Here is a 26,954-nt window from a genome sequence, read left to right as displayed (position 1 = left end):
GCTCAGATGTACTACTGCTCAGGAATTGTCAACCAAAGTTTATCTCTATGATTTTCCTACAGTTAATATTTCATATCAATAGAATTATACAACATATGGTTTTTACAACTGCCTTATTTCAATTAGCATACTGTTTCAAGGTAGATGTATGTTTTCTGACTTATTTTAAAGGTGTATTTTAATTATATATAATAGTGAGATTCATTGTTATGAGTGTATAACACAATCTGGTCAGTTTTGTTCCCCATTCAAGGTATATTTATATAACAGTGTGTGTCAATATTTCATTTTGTTTCTGGGTAACTGCATGGAATTTGTAAATCAAACAGAATGTAGGACAAAGACCACATGCGGGTACATAACAGAGTTCAAAATTGTGTGAGTCAGAAATCATCAAGTGAAGATGTTCATTGAAAAACGAAGATAAAACCTAATGTGTTTTGATGTGGAGAAAGTGTGCTGCAGAGATGTGGAAATCAGTGCCATTTAAGAGAAGTTGAAATGACCGAGTTTACTGTCATCACTTACAGGGGACAAGGAAACTCATGAGCCAATGATAAAAACCTAGAGAATGACACATACCGCTTACATTGAAAAATGTGAGTCTGCACATTCTATTTCTGAGGTGGGAAGATGTGAGAAGCACCCCCACAATCACATGGTCTGCAGTTTTAAACAGGTTTAGTACTGACAGCGGAGCACTGGTATATTCAAATTCCACATTCTTCAACCTTTGACATGATATTAAGTTCCCCTTTCCTTTATGGAATCATCACAGGAGTTAAATAAGATCATTGATGTAAAGGTTATTGATAACTCAAAAAACCATAAAGGATAGGGAATCATAAAAGAGTGAGATTAAAAGCAGACACTGGCCTCCTTGACCATGCTTGAGGAAACAACACTTAGAGTCCCAAGAGGACTTAGTTTCCAACAAATACAAACTAAACTGCTATAAGAAAGTAAATGGAAAATCCATTTTAAGTAAAAAGTAAAGATTTGGTCATAAAGAATAATGTAGACATGGAAAGAAAGAAGAAGCAATAAAGTTCAGGAAAATGATGTGAACACTTTCTTAAAGAGATAAGTGTGAATACATTCGGTTCAGGAATGTCTTGGTTTAGAAGACCAAGTGTTGACCTGCGTTGTTTGAATCTTGGCATTGACCTGGGAGAGCAGAAGATCACTTAAAAAAGTTATATTTAAAAAAAGAGGAATATGTGATAAATTTGTGATTTAACAGCTTCCGATAGAAATTTCAATTAAAAGATTTAAATTATGCCTTCAGGGTCAGCTAGTAATAACAAACAGGAAACCTTCCCAGCAGGTTACTGAGAACACCCTTTACATCAACTACCCATCTCCACTTCAGCTTTTTATTGTTGGGAAATTATATGATATTTTATGTGAACAGAAAAAAATATGGTGGGAAGGAAGGTCACAATAATATTCAAATGTCCATCACAATATTTATACTGGACAAAACTGTGTGCGTATTGCAAAGGTTACCATAATACAAAGAATATAATTGTCTTCTGACAAGAATCTTCTCAGGGCCCCCTTCATGTCTATGTTCCTCAGGCTGTAGATGAAGGGGTTCAGCATGGTAGTCACCATGGTGTACATCAGAGTCATGACAGTATCTTTCACAGTAGAAATATTAGCCAATGGGCATACATAGAAACCAATAATTATTCCATAAAACAGTGATACCACAGAGAGGTGGGAGCCACAGTTGGAGAGATCTTTCAGATGTCACAAGAAGGAAACTTGAGGATGGAGGAGAAAATTTATACATAGGACACAAGGATGTGTAGGAATGGGTGATAATGATTCCTCCCATGACAAATATCACCAACTCATTAACATGAATGTTGAAGAAGGCCAGCTTCAGTAAAGCAGATATTTTACAGAAAAAGTGTGGGAGCACATTGTCCAAACAGAAAGACAATCTGTTCACGAGCAGAGTGAGCAGAAAGGCATGAAACATGGTCATAAACCAGGACAGCACCAACAGGGAATGATACAGCTTGGGGCTTATGATGGTGGTGTAGTGCATGGGGAAGTAGATGGGCACATAATGGTCATAGGCCAAGGCTGCTGAAGGAAACTCTCCAGGTCTCCAAAAACACAGAATGAATTACATTTGGGTCAGGCAGTCTGCATAGGGAATGAATGGGTCTTGACTTAGGATGTTTTTCAAGAGTTTACGAATGGTCACAGAAGAAAAGTAGAGGTCAGAGCAAGACAAATTGCTAAGTGATGATGAGGAGTTTCCCCAGGACAGTGGTAAGATGCATGATCCAGAATAAGGCATAGAACAGGTTCTGGTGTTCTGGCTAGATAGGAACGTCCAGGAGAAGGAACTCTGAGATGAGGGTTTGGTACCTTCCTATGATGTTCTGTCTCCAGTATCTTTAAGAAAAAAAGAGTTGAATCCCTTAGCAACTCAAATACATGAACATTTTTCTCTCATACATAATTTGGTAATCATTCTACACTAACTGATCCCACCCTCATTATAATAATTTCTATCTTTAAAATCCATTCTTTATCATTTCTATGCCATTAATGACTTTTTCTTAACTTCTTTGTAACATTTTTGAATATTCCATCTTTTCCTAAACACTTACCTAATTGTTTCTGAGACAAAATGCATTATTTTTTCCATACTTGCCTGGCTGGTAATCCTAGGGAAACATAATTAGCTCTTGTTCTATTGGTATCTTGTATGTTGGTGTTCTTAATGCATTTTTCTGTACCCTATCCTATCGTATCTGTACATGTAACTTTTCTATTAAACCTGATACACTCCAATGACTTATGTTATCATTTAAAACTCAAATGTGGAAGATGGGGATGTAGATAGTGATAGACTGCTCATTGAACATGCACAGAGCCATAATGCATTCCCCAGCACCACAAAAATAATAAATAAAAATATAAATCAGTAAATAAAACTCAGGTATAGATGTCTCTGTAGCCTATAAATCTCTATACTCCATAAAAATTATCTTCCCTTCAATATATGTGTATATCATAGGCACCCTAAGCTCAATAGGCTCCTAATGAAACTTATCAGATTGCATGAACTCTGTTACTTTTCCTCATCTATTCACTCATATTTCAAAACAGGAATTCAGCATTAGATCACAAGTCTATGAACTGTTTCATTCATTCTTTCCTCTTACCATTAACTCTGGCCTACCACGTCATGTATATTCTACACATTATGCTCCTGCTACTTCATCCACTCCTTATCGCAAGACCATGTTCCTCATCCACAATGGCATTTCATCTCACTGGGACTACTGAAGCAGTCTTTCAAGTCATGTTCATTGCACAGAAAATTGTGCACCCCATTTCCCAGAATGCTATGCCACTTCTGAATGAGTAGAGTGATCTCTTGTGTCAGGAGTATATGGAGGGAACTGGAAACATCATCTACTATTGGCACTGCTGACACAATGAACCCTTATCCTCTCCTGTGATAAAATCAATAATTCTCATTGTGAGCTGCACATAAGAGTCACCAATGGCAGTGTTTATAAAATTTAATATTCACAAAAATCACCTGGGTATTCTGTTAAAACACTCATTCTGGAGCTCAACTGCCACATTTTAAATGAATACCCAAATGATGGCAGTACTGTGGTCAATACACTGAATCTAAGTAGCAAGTACATATATTGCCATCAAAATACATATAAATGACCTTCAGATAAATTGAATTATAATCTCTAAGAGAGGGTTGTGAAATGATTTCAAAATCTCTGAAGGTACTACACAGAAGGAGGAGGAGGAGGAGAAAAAGGAAATTAAAAATTAAAATACTCAAACCAAACTCAAAGACCTGTTACTATTTTGAACTGATAGATTCATTGATATTATAGGGCACAATAAATTATGGTAATAAACACTGTTTCATTAAAAATATTATAATGGTGAATACTAATCAATATATTTAAGCCATGTGGGAAAGTCTTTGGAGGAAAAAAGATGGAAAAGAGGAAACTTAAACCAGAAATCATTCTGCAGAACATCATAAAACCTGGGAAGCCAAGACAATCATGTTGGAAAGACAAACAAGAACTCATTCACCCTCCTGACAACTCATCCAGGATGGTTGAGGGAGAACCCAGGGCCCTGACCCAACATCCTTCTCCCATTTATTCATTAAAGACCCAGGAAGTAATGACCTCTGGAATCTTCACCTAACTGCACCATCCCTCCTCATTCTTAGCCTTTTGCATGCATTGAGTCTGAGGATCTCTGCATCCCAGAAAATGCCAATGCTGGGGGAACTATTTAAAGGCAAAATAATTAGGTGGGACCTCTCAGAGACAAATTCTCCCAGAGTCCTGTAGTGATGATTGTTGACAGCCTCTGTTCACACCTGGCCATCCTTTGTGTGAAAGTGAAGATGCTGAGCAGATCAGGATGGATGCTGTCTCATTGCCTGTGTAGGGAAGGGGCAGGAAACCTTTGTGGCAGGAGCCTACATTTCAGGAGGTGAAGGTGAATGCCTGCAGAAACCATGAAGATCATCTGGGAAAACAGTGTGAATGTCCCAATGTATCTTAGGAGTTTAAGAGTTTATGGTTTTTCCTATGAAAAACAGGCAGCCATCTTTGAGTACACTACCACCCTGAAACTCATGTTTCAGAAACACTGCAAGGATGGCAGAATCTGTCAGTATGCCCCACCTTGCTGCCACAGTCTCTAGGAGAGGAAGAAATGAATTTAACAAGAATCAGACTTCTATGATTAAAACACATGAAAATATAAAGAAATTACAGGAATAAGAAAAAATGAGGGTTTTTCAAGATGGCAAACTAGAGGGCGGCTGCATTTCACGTTGCTCCAGGATGCTAGATTCAAAAGAGGAGATAGTGAGAGACTTGGGACCAACTCAAAGCCGCCGGGTGAGTCTCTCCCATTGGGGAGCCATCCTGGATGGGGCGGTAGCCCCGGAACACAGGGAACTTTGTGAAGTAGAGTTGCTAGGCGAGACGCCTCTCCCCCCACTGGAGAGGTAAACACGGACAACTGGGATCATCGTAGAGGATGCCGCTCAGCACAGCGCTTGGACTCGGAGCAACCACTGGGGCTCCAGGCGGCTGCCTGAGGAGGAGCTGCGTGGCGAGCTGTTTGGACTCAGAACGACCACTTCGGAACACCGGGGGGCTGCCCGGAGAGAAAGGAGGAGCATGGCGGGTCACTTGGTCTAGGAGTGACTGCATCAGAGCCACAGGAAGTTGCCAGAGGAGGAGCTGTGAGGCGAGTTGTTTGAACTCAGAGCGACCGCTTTTGAACACCGGTGGGTTGCCTGGAGGAAGAGGAGGAGCACGGCGGGTCGCTTGGTCTAGGAGTGACTGCATCAGTGTCAGGGTACCCGGGACCCCTGGCCCTAGGTGTGGCTAAGATGGTGCCTGGCAGTGAGCCAGAGCAGTTAACTTTTGCACAAACATCTGACATCATTTTAAGGAAGTCTTTATGACTGGTTCTCTGGTCTCATGCACAACGCATGATCTCGGTATGCCCTGCTTGGCTCTCTGTATCTGTCCACGCTTTTCCCTCGTGTGCTCTCCTTTGATTGGTGGTTTTACCTATATAAGGTCTGTAACTTCCCTGCTGGGGGGAGAAATAGGATAAGAAAAAGAAACAATAGAAGCAGAAGGACAGCGCGCAATAAAGCATTGAAACTTCAACCAGGTGTCATGTTTCTCTGTGGGTAGGGAATGCAACAAGTGGTGCCGAAACCCGGGAACAAGTAAGTAAATCATAATTAAAAAGATATAAAGGGATCAAAGGGAGGCAGCCTCGACGTTCGCGGTTGAGCGACTTAATGGGACACGCGAAAGGCGGTCCACCAAAAAGAAAAAGAAATAAATATTAGAAAGTACTAACCAGAGGGGCACACAAAAGGCGGTCCATAATTAAAAAAGGGATAAAAAGGTAATAAACAGAAGGACAAGCGAAAAGCGGTCCACCTTAAAAGTATTAAAGTGAAAGTAGCACGCGAAAGGCGACTACACCCTGGACTAAGCGAAAAGCGGTCCACCTTAAAAGTATTAAAGTGAAAGTAGCACGCGAAAGGCGGCTACACCCTGGACTAAGCGAAAAGCAGTCCACCTTAAAAGTATTAAAGTGAAAGTAGCACGCGAAAGGCGGCTACACCCGGACCAAGCGGAAGGCGGTCCAGTGAACTGAAACTGGTATACAAAAAGTGATCGCAGCAAATTAATTATGGGGTCTGAAATGTCCAAAGTTAAGATGCAACAGCCACTGAGAGAATTGTTAAAGAAAAATGGGACTCCGTTAAAGGCAAAGACAGCCAGGACGTTTCTTGATACTATAGAAAAAGTTTCTCCCTGGTTTTTAAATGAGGGGCTGTTAAATATTCCACAGTGGGAACATTTAGGGGAGGACCTCCGCATAGCGGATAAACAAAAGCCTCTGCCTGTGGGTACCATGGCCATCTGGTCCCTTGTTAAAAGTTGTTTGGAAACTAAAAAACACTCTTTTGTGAAGCCTCTGACTGAGGGCAGTCAGGTTTTGGAAGAAATAAAAGAGGAACGATCGTGTTGCTCTCAGATTTCAGAAACAGGAACTGACTCGGAAGGGGAACTTTCTGGAGGGGAACTAGAAAAACAAGTACAAAAATTAAACATAAGTAAAGAGCTTTCCCTAGCGCCTGTAGCTCCCTCGGCGCCTCCAGCTCCTCCTAAAACACTACCCTGTGAGGCACGCACTGCGTGGAGTCATCTTGGCTCTGCCGCATATCCAGTTTTTGAGGATGCTCAAAATCAAAGATATCATCGACCTTTAGATTTTAAAATAGTTAAACAACTAAAGGAGGCAGTAAGTACATATGGTCCACAAGCAGCGTTCACTCTTGCTCTGGTAGAAACTATGTCTTCCTTAAACCTAGTACCTCAAGACTGGGTTAACCTTGCTAGGGCCACTCTGTCTGGAGGACAATATCTTATGTGGAAGACTTCTTGGCAAGAAATTTCTGCAGACACTGTCAGGCATAATGCAGCTGCTGGCGACCCTCAACTTAACATAGAAATGCTTATGGGTACAGGGCCATATGAGACTATCCAAGCACAGCTTCAATACCATCCTGCTGTGTATGCCCAGATTGCCACTGCAGCAACTAGAGCCTGGAAAACGTTGCAGGGTACAGGAGATCTACAGGGCCAGCTATCCAAGGTAACTCAAGGGAGCAATGAACCCTATGCAGACTTTGTGGATAGGTTGATTCAAACTGCATCACGCATTTTTGGGGATGCGGACCAAGCTATGCCTCTAGTAAAACAATTGGCCTATGAGCAAGCTAACAAATGGTGTAAGGACGCCATTAGGCCATGGAAAAACAAGTATCTATCTACTTATCTAAGAGTGTAAAGATATAAATGATACCTCTGCACAGAGCAGTGCATTTGTAGCAGCTATAGGTAGACAGACTACTATGTTGTCTGCTGCACTTGCTCAGGCTCAAGGAAATTCTAATCAAAGGACAAACAAAAGACTCTCAGGATCATGCTTTGCATGTGGTCAAATGGGACATCTAAAGGCCGCTTGTCCAAATAAAAGGTCACCTTTGACCCAAGGTGGCAATGTCAATGCAGGGAGTAGCTCAGGACCTGGGCCAGGATTGTGTCCAAGATGTAAAAAAGGAAATCACTGGAGTAGTGTTTGCCAGTCAATAAGAGATAAGGAAGGTAACTTCCTAGGGCCTAATCCTAGGCTGCAAAAAAACGGGAGGCAGGGCCCTCCCCGGGGCCCACAACAAATATACGGGGTCATCCAACAAGTTCCTCAACAGTGGTATCCTCCAACGGAGAAGGGGAGCGTAGAGCCACCTCAGGAAGTGCCAGATTGGACATCTGTGCCACCTCCAGACTCATATTAACTCCAGATATGGGGGTGCAAATGGTAGACACAGATTGGCATGAAAAAATTCCACAAGATAGTGTAGGGCTATTATTAGGCAAAAGTTCCTCAACATTAAAAGGGCTTGTAGTTCATCCAGGGGTCATCGATCCTGACTCTACAGGTCAAGTTAAAGCTTTAGTTTCTTTACCAAAAGGCATTACAGTTATCTTTCCAGGAGACCGCATTGCACAAATGCTTATATTGCCTAGTCGACATTCTCTATGGCCCAGTAAGAATACAAATAGAGGACAAGGAGGTTTTGGATCAACAGAAACTACTTTAATAAATCTTACTATGGATATGGGACAGAGACTTCTCTTAAACTTAAAGGTAGGAAATATGGAATTTACAGGTCTATTAGATACAGGAGCAGACAAAAGTATTATTAGTGCGTCAGTCTGGCCGAAACATTGGCCACTAGTTACAGCTGCTCAAAGTTTGAGAGGTCTAGGGGTGGCAGAGAGCCCTAATCAAAGTGCTTCCTCATTGTCTTGGAAAGATGCAGAGGGTCATTCTGGGGTGTTCCAACCATATGTGTGTAATGTGCCAGTTTCTTTGTGGGGAAGAGATGTTTTACAACAAATGGACATAAAACTTACCACTGACCATATTTATAAAGGGACCCCGGTCAAACATATGTTACAAAAAATGGAGTATAAGGACAGTGAAGGATTGGGAAAATCTCATCAAGGACCGTTACAACCACTTCCCTTGCCTCCACCAAAAGATGATTTCAGGGGTCTGGGTTTTTCATAGGGGCCACTGTAATGACATCAATTCCTATAGTTTGGAAAGATGATAAGCCTCGCTGGATCCCACAGTGGTCCCTAACAAAAGAAAAATTAGAGGCAGCTCATAAATTAGTACAAGAACAAGTACAATCAGGTCACTTGCAACCTTCTACTTCTCCTTGGAATACTCCAATATTTTTAATAAAGAAAAAAATCAGGGAAATGGAGATTATTACATGATTTGAGAGCTATAAATGATCAAAAGTTTCCTATGGGGCCTATCCAATGCGGGTTACCTCTTGTTTCTGCATTGCCAAAAAATTGGCCTACAATTATACTGGATTTAAAAGATTGCTTCTTCTCTGTACCTTTACACAAAAAGGATTGTTGGAGATTTGCTTTTACTTTGCCCTCTCTTAACCATGCTCAACCTGATCAGAGATATGAATGGACCGTATTGCCTCAAGGCATGGCCAACAGTCCTACTATGTGTCAAATGTATGTGGATAGGGCATTAAAACCACTAAACAAAAATTCAAGAGATTGTTGATTTATCATTATATGGATGATATACTTATTTGCCATCCAGAAAAAGAAGTGTTGTTAGGAGCATTACAATTCGTGACCCAAGCTTTAAAGGAAAGGGGGTTAACAGTAGCCCCTGAAAAGTTACAGTTAGGAGAGATCCAAGAATATTTGGGTACTAAACTTACTGCTACTACAGTCAGGCCATTAAAGTTGACCATCAGGACTGATCAGCTAAATACCTTAAATGATTTTCAAAAACTCCTAGGTGATATTAACTGGATTAGATCCTATTTAAAATTATCCACAGGAGAATTAAAACCTTTATTTGATATATTAAAAGGTGATCCTGACTTAAATTCACCTAGAAAGCTTACTCCCGAAGCACGAATGTCTTTACAGCTAGTTGAAAACAGATTTCAACAATGCTATGTTGATCGCTGTGATCCCACTCAACCATTGAGTTTAATCATCATCCCAGAAAAACATAGTCCTTTTGGAATAATTTGGCAGGGGGGACCTCTACAGAGTATAAATCTTCCTAGTTCTCCAGCTAAAATATTACAATCATATCCCAAAGCTGTTGCTCAAGTAATATTTAAGGGAATAGAATCTTGCATTACTGTCTTTGGAATCCATCCTTCTATCATTATAACCCCTTATTCCACTCAGCAAATTAAATGGCTAAGCAATAATGATGATGATTGGTCAGTATTATATTGTTCCACCTCAGCTCAGTTTGATAACCGTTATCCCCAATATCCTTGGATTCAGTTTTGTAAAGTTACTCCCATAATTTTTCCAAAAGTGACTAGTGCCCAACCTATTAAAAATTGTATAACTATATTTACTGATGGATCTAATAATGGAGTAGGCGCTGCACTTGTTCATGATCAACTTCATACTATAATAGTTCAATCCAACTCGGCACAAGTTACTGAGCTCGCAGCTGTGGTGTTGGCTTTTAAAATAGCAGATAATCAGCCGTTTAATCTCCTGATAGTTCATATGTTGTTAATGCTTTAAGTGTTCTTGAAACTGTGCCATGTATTTCTTCTTTATCCACCGTGGCTTCCTATTTCACTACACCGCAAAACCTTATTCTGCAGCGTAAACATCCAATCTATATAGGACATATTAGGGCTCATTCTAATTTACTGGGACCTTTGGCTAGAGCAAATGATTTGGTGGATATGGCTACCAAATCCGTTTTTGTTTTTTCCATAGAGGAACAAGCAAAACTCTTTCATGAGAAATTCCATGTAAATTCCACTACCTTGAGTAGAAAATTTCCTATCTCTAAATGTGTGGCTCGGCAAATAGTAAAAATTGTCAACACTGTGCTCCTTTGATCCCAGTACAATCTTTTGGAGTCAATCCCAGGGGATTGTTACCTAATCATGTTTGGCAAATGGATGTAACTCATATTCCTGAATTTGGTACTGTAAAGTATGTACATGTGTCAGTAGACACTGCTTCAGGGGTCATCATGGCTTCCGCTCACTCTGGAGAAAAGGTAAAAGATGTCATTCAACACTGCCTACAAGCGTTTGCTTGCTGGGGCATACCTAAAGTTATAAAAACAGATAATGGTCCTGCTTATACCTCCAAAAGCTTCCGGCTATTTCTACAAACATTTAATATTCAATTGATTACTGGTATTCCCTATAATCCACAAGGACAAGGTATAGTCGAGAGGACACATCTCACATTAAAAAATTGTCTTAATAAACAAAAAGGGGGAATAGGAGCCTCTTTTAAATCTCCCAAGGACAAAATTAATCTGGTTCTTTTTATTTTAAATTTTTTGACTATAGACAATTATGGACACTCTGCGGCTGATCGCCATAGCAACCCTTCCCCTGTCCCTCAAACATGGGCCAAGTGGAAAGACATATTGACAGGTTGCTGGAAAGGACCAGATCCAGTATTACGTTGGGTCCGAGGGTCTGTTTGTATTTTTTCCACAGGATCAACAAACTCCGATCTGGGTTCCTGAAAGACTGACCAGACCTATACAATATGGAAGTGATACTACTCCTCCTCACGATAGTGAGCCTTCCCATAACTGCAAAGACACAAACGGACAGCCAGACCCGGAACCTGTGGGCAATAGTTAAAGCTTGGCCATATCCTTTGCCGTTAACTAATACTTCCTCTCTACTCCCTCCGTTGTTCACCACCAATGCGGCTACAGGATTACCCACTACACTTTATGATCCAGAGACTCAAACATATAATTCTTCCGCTTTCTCCCTCCCTGGAGCCTTATGCTTTGATATACCTGAGGATAATGCTATTAGTAATAATAACTCTAGCCCTTGTATTGTTCTCCAAAAGCAGGTACAGGGTCTCTTTTATAAGAGTATGGAATCCCCTTATGCTCCGCTCCAGGGTTATGCTATGCTTGGTCTTCAGTATGCCAATAATAATTTAATAACCATATCAAGGACATACTGGGAAGGGGAAGCTACCTTGATCACAGGATTTGTACCTCACAAATTACCTCTTCCCACTAATGGGTTTAAAAATCCCAGAATTTTTCCTGCATGTAATCCAAAATTTTCCACACCTCCCATTTGGACAGGTTGTCAAAATACAAAGCGAGCGACCCCGGTTCAACGTGGATTTTTCTTCACACCAAATTTTACTTCCCAGCGTACCACTGATAATTTTGCTGATCATGACGCCATGGGCATGGAGCGCGTTAATCCTTTTGATAGCTGGTTGCTATTCACCTCGACTTCAGGATATACTAACTTACAACCTCTTTTTGCTCTTAAAGGAGGATCTTTTAGACAATGCGAATGGAACTCTTCGACATGGAGCGGAAAAAATGCTGGAGCTGAGACTACTACTAACTGTACTAAAAACATTACATTCTCATCCACTCCAGCCTGTGTGTTCCCTCCTTTTATGTTTCTACTAACCAATATTTCCAATAACACAACCCTTGATTGCTCTCAATCTAGTTGCTACCTTTCTCAATGTTGGAATGCTACCAATTTCTCCCACGCGGTCTTAATGCGCATCCCTACCTTCCTACCTATCCCAGTCTCTGTTACAGATGCAGAATTACCAGTGCTACTATCAAGAAATAAAAGACAATTTGGCATCGCGGCAGCTGTGGTTGCAGCCGTTGTTGCATTGGCGGCGGCTGCCGCAACTGCAGCTGCTGCATTGACAACTACTATACAGACAGCGACCGCAGTCAACCATTTAGCTGAAAACACAGCTACTGCCTTACAAACTCAAGAGACTTTAAACCAACATTTAAGGGCAGGCATACTCCTGGTAAATCAAAGAGTGGACCTATTACAAGAACAAGTGGACATATTACAAGAACTTTTGGGACTGGGATGTGTTTACTCTTTAAGAGCTGTTTGTGTTACCCCTATTGTATATGATAATTTCAGCATTGCAGCTGAGTTATCTAGTAATTTGTCACTTTACCTTACTTCTACTTGGTCATCTCAATTTGATAATCTTACCTCACAACTTAGAGCCGAAATTGTCAAAGCTAATTCTATTGGGGTACATATTGCTTCTGTATCTGAGATGGCTGAATGATTTTCTTCTGCTTTCAATTTTGTAAAACAGTGGGCAGGTCTGGACACTTTGGGATTGCTTCTCCGCATTGGTATCCTTTTCCTCACTCGTCTGTTTGTGCATCTATGAGCCAGCCAAAACAGGGATCGGATTATCTTTCATCAGGCCATGACCGCCCTAGAGGCCGGCAGCTCCCCACAAGTGTGGCTCACGATGCTGGACCGGTAGTCAAAGACGGGTAATGAAGGAGGTGGCTATGTACCAACCTAAGACAGGAGCTGCAGCATGCTCTGCAGACTCTGATGACGGGTAAGGACATATGCTGACCACTCAACCTAAGGCAGGCACGGTCCCGAGCTTTAATTTTATAATAAAAAAGGGGGAACTGTCGGGGTACCCGGGACCCCTGGCCCTAGGTGTGGCTAAGATGGTGCCTGGCAGTGAGCCAGAGCAGTTAACTTTTGCACAAACATCTGACATCATTTTAAGGAAGTCTTTATGACTGGTTCTCTGGTCTCATGCACAACGCATGATCTCGGTATGCCCTGCTTGGCTCTCTGTATCTGTCCACGCTTTTCCCTCGTGTGCTCTCCTTTGATTGGTGGTTTTACCTATATAAGGTCTGTAACTTCCCTGCTGGGGGGAGAAATAGGATAAGAAAAAGAAACAATAGAAGCAGAAGGACAGCGCGCAATAAAGCATTGAAACTTCAACCAGGTGTCGTGTTTCTCTGCGGGCAGGGAACGCAACACATCAGAGCTACAGGAGGGTGCCAGAGGAGGAACTGCGTGGCGAACTGTTTGGACTCAGAACGACCACTTCTGAACACCCAGGGGGTTGCCCGGAGGAAGAGGAGAAGTGCGGCGGGTCGCTTGGTCTAGGAGTGACTGCATCAGAGCCACAGGCGATTGCCAGAGGAGGAGGCGAGTGGTGAGTTGATTGGACTCAAAGCAACTGCTCCTGAACACCAGTGGCCTGCCTGGAGGAGGAGCGCGGTAGGTCACTTGGTCTTGGAGCCACCGCTCCTGAATACCCGGGGGGCTACCCTGAGGAGGAGGAGGAGGAACAGGGTGGGTCACTTGGACTCGGAGTGACTGCCTGGTGCCACGGGCGGTTGGCGGGAGGAGGAGACACAAAGTGAGTTGCTTGGACTGCTAGTGACTGTGTTGGAAAACCGGGAAGCTGTCCGGAAGAAGAGGTGTGCGGTGGGTCTCTGGGTCTCAGAGCTATTGTACGGGACTCCACGTGGTGACTCAGAGGAGGGGCCACATAGCCAGGCGATTAGGTGCAGAGCAGGGTCCCAGGACCTAGGTGACTTCTTGCCGGAAGAGCCCCACAGAGACATGCCTAGGGGCGGAGTGAAGGTTCCAGGACTGCGGGCAGATTCTCTGAGGAGAGGCAGCCTAAGGAGACTCACCTGTGAAGGGTGAGGCTCCCAGGCCCAGGAGGTAGGTCCGGTCCCCTGGGAATGTTGCAGAGAAAGACAGCCCAGCCCAGGTGGTAGTTGCAGATTGACGGGAACCTCTAGGAGGGGAACTGACCAGCGAGACCACCCCACCGGGTGAGTCTTCCCTGCCGGGTGAGGTTTTCCCACAAGTACGGTAAAACCAGAGACACAGGCACAAACAGGCCTTGCCTCAGCCCGCAGCCTAGTTCTCCTTTGGATGACCACTGGTCAACAAGTGGAGGCACCTCTGCCCACTATCAGGGAATATACCCCACCTGAGGGTCACCAACCCTAGAGAGGCAGCTTCTTCGTGGAGCTCCGCATTAACAACTTCCTCCAAGACTTCAGGCTACTGAAGGATAAGAGGGGATATACTAGCAATATTCAGGGACATTATAAGTCGATAGAGGAAATCTGCAATATCTTAATGACCCACTGATTCCTGAACAATGTGAGAAAACAAGGGAAGAAAATGCCCCAAACAAATCTAGATGTTACATCAATAAAATCCAACGACAGCATGGCAGAAAAAATGAAAGAAAGGGATTTCAGAATAAACATAATTAAAGTGATTAGGGAAGCAAACAATGAGATGAAAGAGCAAATGCAGGCATTGAATGATAGCACCAATCGACAGTTAAGAGAGCAAATACAGGAAGCAAAAGATCATTTCAATAAAGAGTTAGAGATATTGAAAAAAAACCAAACAGAAGTCCTTGAAATGAGGGAAACAATAAACCAAATTAAGAACTCCATAGAAAGCATAACCAATAGGATAGAACACCTGGAAGACAGAACTTCAGATATTGAAGACAAAATATTTAACCTTGACAACAAAGTTGAACAAAGAGAGAAGATGGTACGAAATCATGAACAGAATTTGCAAGAACTATGGGATATCATGAAAAGGCCAAATTTGAGAATTATTGGGATTGAGGAAGGCTTAGAGAAACAAACCAAAGGAATGAACAATCTATTCAATGAAATAATATCAGAAAATTTCCCAAATCTGAAGAATGAAATGGAAAATCAAGATCAAGAGGCTTATAGGACTCCAAATGCACAAAATTACAATAGACCCACACCAAGGCACATTATAATGAAAATACCTAACATACAAAATAAAGATAGAATTTTAAAGACTGTGAGAGAAAAGAACCAAATTACATTCAGGGGGAAACCAATACGGATATCAGCAGATTTTTCAATCCAGACCCTAAAAGCTAGAAGGGCCTGGAAAAACATTTTTCAAACTCTGAAAGAAAATGGATGCCAACCAAGAATCTTATACCCAGCGAAACCTACCTTCAAATTTGATGATGAAATAAAATCATTCCATGGTAAACAAAAGCTAAAAGAATTTACAAAAAGCAACTCAGCATTACAGAACATTCTCACCAAAATATTCCATGAGTAAGAGATAAAAAACAAAGAAGCAAATCAGGAAAGGGCGGAATGATCCCAAAGGAACTGTCAAATAATGGAGGAAACAAGGTGTGTCAAAAATAATTAAATAAATAAAATGTAAAAAATGAACCAAATGACTGGGAATACAAATCATATCTCAATAATAACCCTGAAAGTTAATGGTCTGAATTCATCAATCAAAAGACATAGACTGGCAGATTGGATTAAAAGAAAGATCCAACAATATGTTGCCTGCAAGAGACTCACCTCAGAGAAAGAGATACACATAGACTAAAGGTGAAAGGATGGGGAAAAACATACCATGCACATGGACTCAACACAAAAGCTGGAGTATCCATCCTCATTTCAGATAATGTGGACTTCAAGCCAAAGTTAGTCAGAAGGGATAAAGAAGCACATTTCATGCTGCTTAAGGGAAGCATAAATCAGCAAGATATAACAATCATAAACATCTATGCCCCAAACAGTGGCTCATCCATGTATGTCAAACAAATCCTTCTCAATTTTAGAAACCAAATAGACCATAACACAATAATACTACGTGATTTTAACACGCATCTCTCACCAATGGACAGATCTCTCAAACAAAAATTGAACAGAGAAACCATAGATCTCAATAACACAATCAATAATTTAGACTTAACAGACATTTATAGAATATACCATCCAACCAATAGTGAATACACTTTCTTCTCAGTAGCACATGGATCCTTCTCTAAAATAGACCATATATTATGCCACAAAGCTAATGTAAGCAAATACAAGAAGATAGAGACACTACCTTGTATTCTATCAGATCATAATGGATTGAAGTTAGAAATAAATGAAACAGTAAAAAACAGAAACTACTCCAACACCTGGAGATTAAACAATATGCTATTATATGATGAATGGATAACAGAAGATATTAGGAAGGAAATTAAAAAATTCTTAGAGGTAAATGAGAACAAAGAAACATCATATCAAAATCTCTGGGGCACTATGAAAGCAGTACTTAGAGGAAAATTTATTTCATGGAGCGCATTTAATAAAAGAAGTCAAACTCAACAAATAAACAACCTAACACTACAGCTCAAAGCCCTAGAAAAAGAAGAACAGACCAACACCAAAAGTAGTAGAAGACAGGAAATAGTTAAACTCAGAGCAGAAATCAACGAAATTGAAACAAAAGAAACAATACAAAAAATTGACAAAATAAAGAGTTGGTTCTTCGAAAAAGTAAACAAAATTGATAAACCTTTAGCCACACTAACAAAGAGAAAACGAGAGAAAACCCAAATCACTAAAATTCGGAATGAACAAGGAAATATCACAACAGACACGACTGAAATAATTAGAAGCTATTTTTAAAATCTATACTCCAACAAAATAGAAAATTTCGGAGACATCAACAGTTTTCTAGAGACATGAATTACCTAAACTGAACGAGGAGGACATACACAATTTAAATAGACCAATCTCAAGTAATGAAATAGAAGAAGTCATCAAAAGCCTACCAACAAAGAAAAGTGCAGGACCAGATGGGTTCTCAGCCGAGTTCTACAAAACCTTTAAAGAAGAGCTCATTCCAATACTTCTCAAAGTATTCCATAAAATAGAAGAGGAGGGAACCCTCCCAAACTCATTCTATGAAGCCAATATTACCCTGATACCTAAACCAGACAGAGACACATCGAGGAAAGAAAATTTCAGACCAATATCCTTAATGAACAGCAGTGCAAAAATTCTCAACAAAATTTTAGTAAATCGCATACAAAAACATATTAAAAAGATAGTGCACCATGATCAAGTGGGTTTCATCCCAGAGATGCAAGTTTGGTTCAAAATCAGGAAATCAATAAATGTAATTCACCATATCAATAGACTTAAAGTCAAGAATCACATGATTATTTTGAGAGATGCAGAAAAAGCATTTGAAAAAGTACAGCACCCCTTCATGCTCAAAACACTAGAAAAAATAAGGATAGTGGGAACATTCCTTAACATTATAAAGGCCATCTACGCTAAACCCATGGCTAATATCATTCTAAATGGTGAAAAACTGAAAGAATTCCCCCTAAAAACTGGAACAAGGCAGGGATGCCCTCTTTCACCACTTCTTTTCATTATCGTCCTTGAAACTCTATCCAAAGCAATTAGACAGACAAAAGAAATTAAAGGGATACGAATAGGAAAAGAAGAACTCAAACTATCCCTATTTGCTGATGATATGATTGTATACTTAGAGGAACCAGGAAATTCCACCAGAACCCTTTTAGATCTCATTAGTGAATTCAGTAAAGTAGCGGGATATAAGATGAATGCACATAAATCTAAGGCATTTTTATACATAAGTGGTATATCTTCAGAAAGAGAAATTAGAAAAACTACCCCATTCACAATAGCTTCGAAAAAAATAAAATACTTCGGAATCAATCTCACAAAAGAGGTGAAAGACCTCTACAATGAGAACTACAGAACACTAACGAAAGAAATTAAAGAAAACCTTAGAAGATGGAAAGATCTCCCATGTTCTTGGATAGGAAGAATTGATATTGTCAAAATGGCCATACTACCAAAAGTGCTATACAGATTCAATGCAATTCCAATTAAAATCCCAATGATGTACCTTACAGAAATAGAACAAGAAATTATGAAATTCATCTGGAAGAATAAAAAACCCAGAATAGCTAAAGCAATCCTTGGTAGAAAGAGTGAAGCAGGGGGTATCGTAATACCAGATCTTCAACTCTACTACAAAGCAATAGTAACAAAAACGGCATGGTATTGGTACCAAAATAGAAAGGTGGATCAATGGTACAGAACAGAGGACACGGATACAAATCCAATAAGTACAATTTTCTCATACTTGACAAAGGGGCCCAAAGTATGCAATGGAGAAAAGATAGCCTCTTCAACAAATGGTGCTGGGAGAACTGGAAATCCATATGCAACAGAATGAAACTAAATCCATAGCTCTCACCATAGGCGAAACTAAACTCAAAATGGATTAAGGACCTGGGAATCAGACCAGAGACCTTGCATCTTATAGAAGAAAAAGTAGATCCAGAGCTTCAACATGTCGGCTTAGGACCAGACTTCCTCAATAGGACTCCCATAGCACAAGAAATAAAAGCAAGAATTAATAACTGGGATAGATTCAAACTAAAAAGCTTTCTCTCAGCAAAGGAAACTATCAGCAATGGGAAGAAAGAGCCTACAGAGTGGGAGAAAATCTTTGCCAATCATACTTCAGATAGAGCACTAATCTCCAGAATCTATAAAGAACTCAAAAAACTCTACACCAAGAATGCAAATAATCCAATCGACAAATGGGCTAAGGAAATGAATAGACATTTCACAGATGAAGATGTACAAGCAATCAACAAACATATGGAAAAATGTTCAACATCTCTAGTAATAAGAGAAATGCAAATCAAAACCACCCTAAGATTCCATCTCACCCCAATTAGAATGGCGATTATCAAGAATACAAGCAACAACAGGTGTTCGCGAGGATGTGGGGAGAAAGGTACATTCATACATTTCTGGTGGGGTTTCAAATTAGTGTAGCCACTCAAGAAAGCAGTGTGGAGACTCCTTAGAAAACTTGGAATGGAACCACCATTTGACCCAGCTATCCCCTTGGCCTATACCCAAAGGACTTAAAATCAGCATATTACAGAGATACAGCCACATCAATGTTCATAGCTGCTCAGTTCACCATAGCCAGATTGTGGAACCAACCTAGATGTCCTTCAATTGATGAATGGATAAAGAAACTGTGGTATATATATACAATGGAATATTACTCAGCCATAAAGAATGATAAAATTATGGCATTTGCAGGCAAATGGATGAAACTGGAGAATATCATGCTAAGTGAGATAAGCCAATCTCAAAAAACCAAAGGACAAATGATATCGCTAATAAGTGGATGATGACACATAATGGGGGGTGGGAGGGGTTAGTGTTAGGGTTAGAGTTAGGGTTAGGGAGGGGGGCAAGAATGGAGGAAGGAAAGACTGTATAGAGGGAAAAGAGGGATGGGAGGGGTTGGGGGGAAGGGAAAAAATAACAGAATGAATCAAACAACATTACCCTATGTAAATTTATGATTACACAAATGGTATGTCTTTACGCCATGTACAAACAGAGAAACAACATATATCCCATTTGTTTACAATAAAAAAATAAATAAATAAAAAAAGAACAGTTTAAAAAAAAAATGAACTTCCCACACCATGTTCAGTCTTTCCTTCTGTTAGATTTGAAAAACTGACATTTGTACCACATTTGGCTCATTTTCTATGGAAATCCTTAAGAACACCCAGCACAAGTATCATTCATTCCTCCATCTATGTCATGTTACTTCCTAATGCCAAGATTATTCTGGCCCTGCATTTGATAGTGAAGCCAGGTTTGGCATATGTAATTCACTTTCTAACCAACCTTTCTTCTTTGACTATGGTCAGCTGGAGGATCTTCATATAGTTACATGTATTTCCTTACAAGGGACCTGCATACTTATTGTTGTTACCTTAATTGGATTTTATAGTTTCATTAACATTTGTCAATGGTCTTTGAATTATAAACTGGCACTGTAAAAATTCCCCAAGATTTCAGATGACACCTTCTCTATTTCAGTTGTGCAGAGTAACTGACTTTCCCCGTGGTGGTCAATATCAACTACCCCATGCACAGGAGCAACACTGCTGTTTGTACATTAGCTGACATTTGAATCAGAAAATAGTCAAGTGGTAATCTAAATAACCATTATGTCCCTTGGCAGAAGGCATGTTCTTTAACAACTACACACTTCTGGTGCACCATTCTAAGTTTTCTTAGCCTCTTAGTTCAATTAATGTTGCTATGATCTCAAATGACATTAGTGGCTTTAACTTGAAAGCACTGCACATCTGCTCCTTCTGAACCTTGGCTTCTGCTTTGAGACATCTCTGGCTCCATCGGGTGGGATGTCATGGGTAATCTCCTCAGAACTCAAACATTAAGATATCTGATCCTTTTTCTATAAACTGTTGTATAGAATGGAGGTGTGGATTAAAGTTAAAAATTTTTGAATACAGATGTACATTTTTTCCCACACCATATATTAAAGAGACTATTGTACTAGCTTTTCACCAGGACAATGAAATATCTGGCATAGTCAACTTATAAATAGGCTCATTTAGCTCACAGTTTAGCAGTTAAAAAGCTGAAGGTCTAGCATAGCCTTGGCAAGGCCAACCTTGCATTATCACCTCATGGTGTGGAAAAGGGATGACAGGACATATATAGAGGGTCACTTATATTATTAGAATGTTCCTTTCCAACGTCATCCACAATGACCTGAGGACATTCCACAAGGTCCTGCTGCTTAATGATAGAAACTCCTAACACTGCAATCCTGAATCTAGGCCTTTACATATGGGCCCTTGGGGGACATTTAACATTAAAACAGTAGTCAATTAGGCACAAGAAAAGATTACCAACATCTAATCATAAAACAGAACAATTAAAACAATATATTATAACAAAAATTATCTTAGTCATCTCTCTCTCTCTATGCCTCTCTCCCTAAAATCTTATTGTACTCTATCCTTTTTTCTTCTTACTTTCACACTGTATCATAAAAATATATCTACATGGTGAGATGAAGTGAAATGAATGATATATGCTTTGTTAATGGAGCATCGGGTACATAATATAATGCTCACTTGAGGGTTCACTTGAACCTTACCAAATAAGCTTCATTATGTAAGGTTTACTTATTGCACAGCAATACAATATGTTGCTACTTGTGTAAACTGTTGTACTTCTAAGATATTTTAAATCATCCACAGTCTAGTACTTGATTTATTTTTGTGGACGTTCTATCATTTTTCTTCAAGTCCCCAATGTAGTCTCCACCAGCAAAGGATTCCTGTCCATTCCCTAAATGCACAATGACTTATCATTCATCTCTCGGCTCTCCATTCCCACCTTTTACCAAAGTATAATTAGTTGTGGTCAGTGGCTATAATCAGTCACCATACAGGACCCCCAGATTCTAATAATTTGGCTTAAAGAGGTCTTGGATAACTACTTTGTGCTTAAGGAGTTATACCTTAATCTGGACTCCCCTGGGATGTGGAGCCTCTCAGGCCCATGGATGGCCAGAAGGCAAGACTTGAGAAGAGATGGCATAGGTATATGATGACTACAGAGGATATTACTTCACATGCTTATAATGAATAAAGTGAAGCAGGATCTTGGGTCAGGGACACACAGTCCCCCTCAGATACCCTGAGTAATTCATCAAGGTGAAAAATAATCTGGTATCTTTCAAACCTGAGTGTCTTGATTTGCAGGAAAATTTTCAGGTATGAAAACTTTCCTCTTTTCCTTCTAGCTGCCTTCTAAGACTTTGCGACAGTATAGAAATATTTTGAGTAATATTCATCACTTATAACTTTTTATTAATAATAGTGTTCATTAATATTACTTACTATGCAGTGAATCCTCCACGATCATAGTATTTTGACATAGCAGGCCTGTAAGGTAGGGTTCAGTGCAATAACAGTCCTTCTCCTTTCTTTATTTTACATTCACATAGGATCTTTAAAAAGCTTTGCACAGGTCACTTTTCAGAGATTCTAGTTGAAATATCTGAAGCGTCTCAGTAATCTGCATTTAATGGCAATGTTTGTGTTTGCTATTCAAGTGCAGTCTAGTGATCACAGTATTGACACCACTATTTGGGTGTTCATTTAAAATGAAGGATCAGGGCTACAGATACAGAATGAATTTCTTAATCATAGGTAATTTGCATGTGTGTTACATTTACAAACACTGTCCTACATAATTTTTATGTGCAGTTTAGTTTGAGTATATAAAATTTAATGACTGAAGAAGATAGGAAGCTCAGTGGGACATCAATGAACACAATTACAGGAGATGTCTCTGGTTTTGTGATGCCTGCACAGGTTCTTGACACAAACACAGTCCTGCAAACTCAAAAGGAAAGAAAAACTCTGAGAAACCATGTACATGATTTTCTTCACATATTTCTTCCAATTATGATCCAGCATATGGTGTCCAAATGTACAAACTGTTTTTCAGTTGTGTTAAACTTCATTAGTAGTAGGGTGAAGGTCCCACCAGTAGGACTAATTTATTTAATTTTATTGAACAAACTTCCCACATCTCTTAATGTTCCTCCTATGCATTGTTGACAGCTTTGGGACATACTTTTTTGTTTGTTTGTTTTTGTACTGTGGATTGAACACAAGGGTGATAAAACGCTGTGCCACATCCCCAGTCCTTTTTTATATTTTATTAGAGACAGGGTCTCTCTGAGTTACCTAGTGCCTCACGAAGTCACAGAAGCTGATTTTGAATTTGCAATCCTCCTGCCTCAGCCTCCCAAGCTGTTAGGATTAGAGGTGCACGACTGTTATCAGGCCATACTGGGCTTTATGAGTCAGGGTTATCCAAAAGAAAGCAGTGTGTGTGTGTGTGTGTGTGTGTGTGTGTGTGTGTTACTTACTTTAAAAGTATAGCCCACACAGTAATTGGGATTAATTCTGAAATCTACAAGGCAGTACTGCCTACTGGAGTCCTTGGGAAGAGCAGATAGTACAGTGTTGAGACCACAGCATTCTGGAAGCAGAATTCTTCCTCTTCAGGAGAGTGAAGTCTTTTCCCTTAAGACCTTCTAATGACTATAGCAAGGCTCATCACATTTTTGGGGCAATCTACTTCAATCAAAGTCTACTGATATAAATTTTAATATATTATAAAATACCTTCATATCAACATTCAGAACTGGTATTTTATAAAAGTATGATAACTGAACCTAGCCAAGCTGACACATAAAATTAATCATCACATATCATATGAACACCTGAGAAGGAACTCAATTGAGAACTTAAAAAATTAACACTTCTTCTGCTTTCCTCACAGTTTATAAAATGCTCATCATATTCATTTTCTCATATAAATATCATTGAATTTATGTGGATTAATGCATAAAGATGTTTAAGTTATTGGTATGACTGAAAAGTGAAGTACTTCTGACACACCCTAATATTTTTCATAAATTCAAAGTTACATCTGTGATGTTGGTAATGTAGTGTCAAAATTTAGTGCTATACGGTGAAGTTTAGTGTGTTTGTACTCTGGGAAGAATTAAGAATAGTGGTTATTTTAGTTAGTGGGATTTTTCTGCCTTTAAAGTTTAGGGAATTTTTCTCATCCTGAAGGACAGTCAACAAATATTAATGAAGCATTGATCACATCAGGTTCCATGCCAGGTGCTGCCCTGTGTAGGCATCAGGCAGACATGGCCTTTCCTGCATGGAGTTCACAACATGGTGTGAAGTTAACTATGAACCTGTGATCAGGAAGTTCACTGCTATGGGAAGAGAACAGGATGCTGTATAAAGAGCAACACAAATCGCCCAGGGTAGGGACACAATGAAGGTTTAGTTTTACAAGTGCCATCTAAAGTACCTAAAAGATAAATCTGGATAAGCCAACTGAAAGAGGAAGCAGAGCGGAGAAAGTGATAGGTTGGAGAAACACAAAGTGTGAAATTCTAGAGGCAATAAATTATGATTTTCAGTCCAGCAGTCCTGGAGAATGGGAAGTTTGTATACTTGGGGGCCAGATGACACTGTGGAGGGAGACACAGCTCAGATAATAAAGCGCCATTTGTAACCTTCAAAGGAACTTTACTTTTATCTTAGGAATAATGATAATATCCTGAAGCATGAATTAGGAGAGATGATATGATTTCCCCCTCAGAATGACACAGTGGGAATGAAGTACATAGAAGGAGAACAGTATGTAAGGTATTGGAAACAGTGGACTACTTAAACAATCATATGAGATAAGATTCAAGGTCTGGGAATGTGTTTTTGTGATAAGACTGGGTGAAGTACCAGAGGAATAAAATGTAGAATATATGGGATGTGGTAAATACAATTGGAGTTGATGGTAACAGAGAAGAATGAAAGAAAAAAAGTTCAGATATTTCTGATTGGGTTTTGCATTCCTTTACTGAAACATGAGAGAGTAGAAGAGGAGGAGGATAGTATGGATGAATACAACATGCTGAGTTTCATTAGGGACCTGTTGAACTTAAGACACCTGTGATACATTCAAGGGATGATGATCATCAAGCAATGACACACAGAGTTCTGTGGGTGAGAAAGGCATCTCTGCCTGAGTTTAAATAGTTATCTAAGAATTCAGCATAGATGAGATTTAATTATAAGAGTATAGCATTTACAAAAATATTTGAGGAACATCACTCTATAAGATATTATAAAACAGAAGCCAATTAGAGTTGCTTAGGAAGACCAGTTGGGCAAGTAAGAGAAAATCCAACTCTTCTTTTGTGATAGAAGCAAAGAGATAAGTATTTAGGAAAGAATGGACTGCAGAAACATGTTTATAAAAGATGAGAAAAAGTAATAAAGTAATAAATGATCATAGAGATTAAAGACACTTGTAAGATTATACTTACTGTGGTGGTGGTGAGATAAACTATTGTAGAACAGGTAAAGACTATATGAGAGAAAAAGGATAATTTTCATGTGGATTTTAAAGGGCCTTATTATTTCTCTTAAAGGTATTTGAGGCAGATAATAATGGGAAAAATCCAAACTCTCATCTCAGAGTTTCTCCTCCTGGACCTTCCCATTCAGCAAGAGCACAAGAACCTGTTCTATGCCCTGTTACTGTCCATATATCTTATCACCATCCTGGGGAAACTCCTCCTCCTCATCCTCCTTCACCTGGACTCCTATTTCCACACACCCATGTATTTGTTTCTCAGCAACATGTCCTTCTCTTATCTCTGCTCTTCCTCTGTCACAATGCCCAAATTGCTACAGAACATGCAAAGCCAAATTCCATCCATCCCCTATGCAAGCTGCATGACAGAAATTTACTTCTTTTTGTTTTTTGGAAACCTTATGAGTTTCCTCTTCATGGCCATGGCCTATGACTGCTATGTGGCCATTTTATTCCCCCTCCAGCACCCTCACGAGCTCAAGTTCTGTCTCTCCCTGGTGGTGCTGTTCTGGGTGCTGACAATGTTCTATTCCTTCTTGTACCTCCTGCTCATTCACAGATTGTCTTTGTCTGCAGACAATGTGATCCCACACCTTTCCTGTGAAATATCCACCCTGCTGAAGTTGGCCTGCACCTACACTCATGTTAATGAGTTGATGCTATTTATTATAGGAGGAGTTGTTTTCATCCCAGTCCTACTCATTCTTTTGTCCTATACAAGGAACATGTCCTCCATTCTTGAAGTCCCTTCTGCTCAAAGTATCTGCAAGGCCTTCTCCACCTGTGGCTCCCACATTTTTGTGGTGTTGCTGTTCTATGGGACAGTCATTGGTCTCTACTTATGTCCATCAGCTAATAATTCAACTGTGAAAGATACAGTCATGGCTCTGAAGTACACATTTGTGACTCTAATGCTGAACTCCTTCATCTACAGCCTAAGAAACAGAGTCATGAAGGAAGCCCCAGGTAGAGCCCTTTATAAGAAGAAAATTCCCTTCCATGTGTGAGAGAGTTTTAACATAATCTTTGCATTAATATTATTGTTATTAATATTGGAATATTTTCTCAGAATTTTCTCTCACCATGGGAACTTTGGATGAAGTGGCATACTATGAAATTGTTCAATAGGCAAAAGAAAGGAGTTTTAGGTAAGTACTGAGCAGGGGAAGGTGGTCTTGGGTTTCTGGCTTTTCCTTCCTCTGTCTTTCCCAGGTGATGCTGTAAAAGTCTATGTGAAAACTTCATTTTATGTGCTCTCCAGTTCTTACATTCTTAAGTAATTCCTAGGTCTTTCACTGTTATCTCAAGTCTGTTTTGACTATGATATCTTTTTAAAATAGTGCTCCATAATCTTAGATTGATGCTCAAAAACTTCCTGATATCTCAATCTCCCAGCAAATATTTAGTGTCGCCTACATAATATTTCCGCACAAATTCTGCCACCATTCTATCTCCTAACTTTCCTACACACCTTATTTATTTTCATGTCTACATTGTCTTTTATTACGTATCCTGTCAATAAATTTTTCTAATTCTCTGTGTGAGAGTATGAAATTTTCAATTTTTAGGGTCACCTCTCTATTGTTTGGTATTTTGACTTTGCAGAAATTCTTTCTATGTTTTATTTTATCTCCATGACAATTTGAAGAAAGTAGAGAAAGTATTATGACTTATTTGCAGACTAAAATCTATGAAGTTTACCAAATTTCCATGCCATCCAGTGGGTCAGTTTTTAAGGCTGTGCTAGATCAGAGTGAAGATTCTTTTCATTTTCTCCCATTTCCAAATGA

General features: G+C 39.7%; 1 protein-coding gene and 1 pseudogene across 1 annotated transcript; one reads left to right on the top strand and one right to left on the bottom strand.

Moving 5' to 3' along the window:
- Positions 1-543: 543 nt before the first annotated feature.
- On the bottom strand, positions 544-6,784 carry LOC124981196 (olfactory receptor 1E5-like; annotated as a pseudogene).
- A 312-nt stretch (positions 6,785-7,096) lies between these two features.
- On the top strand, positions 7,097-26,171 carry LOC124981195 (olfactory receptor 1468-like). Its single transcript, XM_047547400.1, has 2 exons — positions 7,097-7,218; positions 25,220-26,171. Exons 1-2 carry the CDS (start codon positions 7,097-7,099, stop codon positions 26,169-26,171), a joined length of 1,074 nt encoding a protein of 357 aa, XP_047403356.1.
- The last annotated feature ends 783 nt before the right edge of the window (positions 26,172-26,954 follow it).

The sequence above is a fragment of the Sciurus carolinensis genome, chromosome 3 (assembly GCF_902686445.1).
Source record: "Sciurus carolinensis chromosome 3, mSciCar1.2, whole genome shotgun sequence".
NCBI lineage: Eukaryota > Metazoa > Chordata > Mammalia > Rodentia > Sciuridae > Sciurus > Sciurus carolinensis.
Note: the sequence above shows the minus strand (reverse complement) of the source record. Positions and strands in the feature narration are given on the sequence as shown.

Excerpts from the sequence above, each read along its gene's own strand:
- LOC124981195 (XM_047547400.1), top strand. The coding sequence starts at position 7,097 with ATGAGACTATCCAAGCACAGCTTCAATACCATCCTGCTGTGTATGCCC. Across the intron at positions 7,219-25,219 it reads TACAGGGCCAGCTATCCAAG|GTATTTGAGGCAGATAATAA; the intron begins GTAACTCAAGGG and ends TTTCTCTTAAAG.